A 6,157-nucleotide genomic window follows, 5' to 3' on the forward strand; every position below is an offset into this window, starting at 1 on the left:
CTACCCACCAGAGGGTAATGAAGTATACACTGGCCAGCGCACTTAACTGGAATTTCCTGGCTGCTGGGGAATGTGGAGTCAGGAACCTGACGTGCCCCCCCGAATTCTTAGGAACATACTTCTAAGTTCAAAACCCTTCCAGCCTAGTCCCAACTCTCTGCCTTGGTATCATTTACTCCCCTCAAAGCCTACACTATCCCCAGCCCAGGGCTCTGTACCCCTCACCTAGTCTTTCTCCCACTCCATTTTTTCATGTTCCAAGTCACCATCCTCATTTCATTCCCTTCCCGGGTTCATCCTAGTCTCCTCTCCACTATCCTTTGTGCCAGCTCCCTTCTCCCCCACTTTAAGGCCCAGCTCCCCCCTCTGAAATCCATTCAGGAAGCTTCCTCATCATCACTACCACCAGGGCACCACTGTAGCACCAAGAGCACAGGAAATACAACCTCCCTGCTCTCAGTTCCTTTGTCAGCCCCTGGTAGTTGGAGACAGCAATTGCAGAGAAAGTCCTGCTGAATCCCAAAGCCTCAGGCTACAGCCTGTCCACATAGCATTTTCAGAGAATGGAGCTGTTAAACTCTAAGCAAGCCCACACGGATTTCAATAGAAACAGCAATGACACATCTGGAAAACCACAGGACACTTTTATACATGTTGGGGGTGGGGGGGAAGAGTGGTGTAATTAGAGTGGCTCTGAGAGCTGCTCTAATTAAAGCACCACCGCAGCTCCTGTATCAGCATCCCCGTGCTTAAAAGTGGCCGCGGGGGTGCTTGACCTAAAGCGTGTTTGACGAACTTTACCTCAGGCACCCCCACGGCCATTTTTAAGCACAGGAATGCTGATACACGAGACCCAGGAGGCTGGTGGACCGCAGCAATTGCCACGCTCCAGCGCAGTCCATTAATCAAGTCTGCTTCAACGAGCTGGAACTCCAGTGCGCCGGAGCAGCCTCAGCGCTCAGTGATCCCTTCCCACCAAAATTTCAAGCCACTGTTTCAAAGCAGAGAAACCAGTGCTTTTCAATTAAATTCTTGGAAGACTTTTAACCTTGCAAAACAAATGCATTTTCCTTGGCCTCATTCTGAGACACAGCTGCACTATTTTAGCTGAAACTTTCCCAAAAGATTCAGCCTGAGGCAGATCTGCAGCTTAAAAAAAACCCTGCTGAGGAGGTTCAAGTACAGCAAAGTTCTAAGTAACTGAAAACAGAGGCTAGGGTAAAAGCACATAAACAAGGTATCAGGAGATAGAGGTGGGAGGATGTGCCTGTGTGAGTGGTCTTACCCAAGTACATACACTAACTCAATCTATAAGGAAAGCTAAATGTACAGCAACTTAACCTGTAACGAAGGAGGGTTAAGCTGCTATAGGGTGGCTTTCAACTTCAGGGGAAGAACATGCACATAGGCCACTACCACGTAAGTGACAAGATGCAATTGCCCATCCCCTTTAACTTAATGGTAAATAGTTTGTATGCCCATGCTCCTATAGTTATGGTAAGTGTTAGACTAGCATAAGTACTGCCTATAACAAATCATATTCCTTCACTTCCAAAACCTTGTTTCCTCTGATTTCCTCCAAAACTTCACCTACTTCTTGAACTCTCCTTGATTCCTGAACCTCTTGTGTCCTTTCAGGGGGACCCAGAAGGCAGCGTCTTCCTCCCCAGCCATGATATACCATCATGCTCTATTTCCACCACAACAAACTTCCCACCTCCTCCCCACCCCCCTTCAACTGCAGCCTTTTCTTGGTATGGCTTCCCTCATTCTTTCTTGCTGGTTACTAGCCTCAGGGACTTGTTTCCACTACTTAGTAAAAACAGGTCAATTTGGGAGAACAAACTAGAGAGAAAAAGATGTTCCCAAAGAGAGGAGAGGGGAGGCAAGACAGGATCTGATGTAGTTTAGAGCCTTATAATAGTGCAGGAAAAAAAATAACCACCACCCTGATCCATACTGGGCACACTGCAAAGATACCAGATGTCTAGGTGACTCAGTTCTGCAGATTTGTTATAGCTAAGTGAACAATAATAGATAGAAGGGGAAAGGAGAAGAAATTGTAATAACAAAGAGGATCTTCTCTGGCAGTTACAGTGTTGCTCCTGATAACTTCACTGAAAGAAAGGGACAACAGTTACCATGAGGGCAGGATGGTATTTATAAACGGTTGAGGCATTCAACTCCCAGGTTTTGTTAAATCAAACTGAGCTAGGAATTGCCTGTCAGATACCAAGCAACATTAGAGGTTTGGATTCACAATTCTTAAATTTACCTTCAAAAATCAAGTCATATTCTGATATGTAAAAAAACAAGCTTGTTACACTAGCTTAATGTTCAGGTAAATATAGCCCAGGATTAAACACAAAGGAGTGCAAAATAATAGTGCATTTTGTCAAAGTATTGCAAAGGTATTATTTTTCCAGTTCTCGTTGCATTGGGTATTAGAGACAACCATTTTGGGCAAGTAATAATCTAGTCAATGTTCTCAAAACCATAATGGATTCCAAAAATGTTTAAACTCCAGAAATCAAATTAGGGAGATCACTAGCACTTGATCATTCATGAAAAGCATTACTGCTGTATGCAAAAGCCCAGAGCTCCCAAAGCTCCCCACCCCTGCTCTATTACCAAAGATGATGTGCAAGATATCACAGCCTTTATATCTGTAATTAGAAGGTTATTTTATTTCCCAAATTTCTCTTGCACTGTGCCTTCCTGGGTATTCACCCCCTGGCAAGTAGGCTACATTGCTGCTACAGACTTCTTTATACCAAAGCCCCAGAAAAGCATGTTATTTTTAGAGCTTCTGGCATGTTGGGATTTAGGCAATTGTTAGCACTCAGTTCAACCAGTGGCACCATGAATCAAACTTCTCAAGTGCACACATGCCAGCTTCTCTCACAACACTTAACTGTTGCACTAGAGCTACTGACTATAAGTACTATCTGATTAATGGAAGCCAATTTCACATATTATTTTGATCTGCTAATGAAAAAAATAAAAAATCATGGCTCTAATGTGATTTGAGGAATGGAGAAATTCAACTTTTTCCCCTCACATTAGTTAAAAATATCTACACCCAAGGGAACCCAAATCTGACTCTGGGAGTGTTTTGTTCCTAAAATAACCAATACAAAACTAGCAGGGTGTTGCAAGTCAGATTTGAGGGGTATTAGCCAGCTGTGGGAAAGCTTGCATACTGCCTGCCTGTATTATGTCTAGCTCAAATCTAGACAAATCTCACTTTACTGAGAAAAAGAATAGCAAAAAAGAAAAACTTCTCATTCTGTAGCTCTTCAATCTCTGTCTATATGTATACAGAGTCCCTAATATACAATGCACTCCTTAGAGTTTATACTGCAGTTCACTTTGGTCTGGTTTCCTTCACTGACATTCTCTGAAAAGTATTTTTTAAATCAATTTGTACTGATAAAGGCACTCGGGTGTATGAAGATGAATTTTGTTAAGGTCTGGATTCAGTTAAAACATGTTCAATATTTGAACACTAGAGTAATTCTTGATAAGGAAAGGGCGTATGAAATAGGTTTCATAGTTCCCTGAACTAACTTTATATGGATCTTATGTAAACTGTTAACAGTTTCATATGCAGTAGGAGACTGCAGTATTACCTTAAATGGAGGAGAATAGCCACGACTGGCAATGTTTGAATAATATGTCTATTAAAAAGATAGGGGAGGGGTAGAGGTTGGAGATCCAATTTCTCTTTGATTCTTTTTTAACCCTCACTTTCCAGAGTGTGACAAAAGACTCTAAAACAGGCTTTGATACACAGCTGAAACTGACTGTAATGTGAAGTCACCACAAAGCCTACCATAAAAACAAAAGGAAACATTATCTGACCATTGCTCCCAATTCTTTTGAGCACTGCTGTGGGCATTTTTAAGACAGTGAACTCAAGTTAAGAAACGCTTTAGAGAGTAGATAGGAGGCGCCATAATTTTCATTTAATAACAAAGTAAAATGTATCTCACCTTTGTAAACTGCTCCTGTCTCTTAAACACACACTGGAAATCTGTGGAATCATCTCCACAACTTTCTTGGTTGGCTCGGAGATGCTGCTTTTATAATCTGAATGGCTCTCCTTTTGCTGCAATAGCTCCTGTTTGGCATATTCTTTGAGCCTCTTGTACAGCGTGCGCAGGCCCTGTGCAGTACGAGGAGGGCGATCTACTCCGATGGCATTGTAGTTATCGGCTATGATATCCCAGCATTTGTTTTTTTCCACTATTACAGAATGCTTATTGGTATGTTCTTCAAGAATTTTAACATACGGCTTCACAAGTTTTAGCAAATCAAGCTTTTCGGATAAGGTAAAATTAGAAGATCTGGCCTTCCCAACCATTGTTATCTCCGAATTAAGGAGGCAGTTTCTGAAGCCACCATGCAGTCCCTAGCTGTGCTCAGCTCTTTTTCACAAACAGAAAAAGATCAGGCTTAACTAGGCTAGTCTCATTTAGGCCCACGCCTACAAGGGAGGGTTTATTAAAATTCCTTCAGCTTAAGCTGACGCAGGTTCAGGAAATCTGCTTAAGCCAAGCCTGACCTACATAAGGCTTCAGACTGAAGACGACGAGAAGAAACAAGCAAAATACTCTTTTGTATGAAGAGACCAGACATACACAGGATTTAAAAACATAAAGGTTTAAGGATTAGCACATTACCCAGCTAAAAATTACCTAATTTAGCTTGAGTAACAAGCTCTCACACATCTCAAACTGTAACTGCATTAGACTGAAAAATGTAATCATATCCAAAAAAAGCAACAATTGTTTTGTGAAATGTATTGACTGTTAAACTGAGCAGAAGGAGAAATGAAAAACTAGAGAAAGATAAGTGTGGCGTGTGTAGAGAGATCCCTAACAGAGCCCCCGATCACCGTTCCCTAGCTGCTGTTCTCTCTTACAACATTTGCATAATGCTAGTCCTGCTGTCAATCAGGAATTGCATATCCTCTAGCTAGTTAGGTTACACTCAGACTCAGACTCCAGTAAAGCTAAGCTTCTCCTGCATTTTGCAGTCTGCTTCAGCTACCTACACACACGATTTTTAAAGAGGCAGTCTCTCGTCATGATCAAACATTTCACTACAGCAACAAAACAAAATAAAAGCACACACCACCACTGAATTGTCTTTTTACTACAACTTCTGCCTGCAGCTGTGCCCTGCTAAAACATGCCTGCTTTAAAATGTGTGTGTCATCGCCATTCAGCCTGCACTGACTGAGAAATGGCATCATCTAACTCTCAGACTGCATGTAATAAAGGTTACATTCAATCATGACAGATTTAGTGAGTACATTACACTACATGGATACTGAAATTTTCATAATATCTACCAGGAAACAATCTACTTTTATGATAATTCCTCCAAGCATTCTTTTTAGTATAAAATCTAATTTTTAACATGATGTGTATTCCTCTTCAGTGCTAGTTATCTTGCATTTTTAATGTTTGTTCAAACAAAATATCACTTTAATCATAGCGTTATTTAAAAACACATATAAAGGGTTTTAAACATTCAAGGTCTCAATAAAAACAACAAAACCTGAACTTGCACAGATAAGGAAATAATAGGTCTTTTTTTAACAAAAGGGCCTTGTTTTGTACAGTTCTGAGTGCCAAATTCAAAAAAGGATACCCATAAATTCGAAAGAGTCCACAGGGGAGAAAAAATTTGATTTGAGGGGACAGTGGCAGTATCTTCTCAAGCCTGACATGGTTGCCCTTGCGGAGGAGAGGGAAGGAAGTTTGGAACGGGGTTGAAAGGAAAGAAATCTTATTATCCTCATTAAAAAATTGGGCAACTGTGGCATTGATGCCTACACAGTCAGATGGATTGCAGATTGGCTGAAGGGTCGCACTCAGAAGGTGGTGGTGGATGGGTCATATTCAACCTGGGGGGAAGTGGGCAGCGGAGTTCCCCAGGGCTTGGTCCTTGGGCCTGCGCTGTTCAATTTGTTTATCAGCAATTTGGACAACGGGGTGAAAAGCAACCTGTTTAAATTCGCTGTTGATACCAAAATTTGGGGTGAGGTGAGATGCTAGTAGGGAGGGAAAGACTGCAGCAAGACTTGGAGAGGTTACAGGGGTGGGCTAACAAAAACAGGATGCACTTCAATACTGACAAGTGCAGG

General features: G+C 41.7%; 2 protein-coding genes across 2 annotated transcripts in view; both read right to left on the minus strand.

Moving 5' to 3' along the window:
- The window catches only part of FSBP (fibrinogen silencer binding protein), a 7,342-nt gene extending 2,456 nt beyond the window's left edge, over positions 1 to 4,886 (minus strand). Inside the window, exon 1 of the mRNA XM_019550584.1 lies at positions 3,996 to 4,886. Coding sequence (XP_019406129.1) covers positions 3,996 to 4,366 — 371 coding nt within the window. The 5' untranslated portion in view covers positions 4,367 to 4,886. The remainder of the gene's footprint in view (positions 1 to 3,995) is intronic.
- Positions 1 to 6,157, minus strand: part of RAD54B (RAD54 homolog B (S. cerevisiae)) — a 107,979-nt gene that overhangs the window by 61,649 nt on the left and 40,173 nt on the right. The gene's annotated exons all lie outside the window — the stretch shown is intronic.

Source organism: Crocodylus porosus, unplaced genomic scaffold (assembly GCF_001723895.1).
Source record: "Crocodylus porosus isolate Cpor-Errol unplaced genomic scaffold, CroPor_comp1, whole genome shotgun sequence".
Classification (NCBI taxonomy): domain Eukaryota; kingdom Metazoa; phylum Chordata; order Crocodylia; family Crocodylidae; genus Crocodylus; species Crocodylus porosus.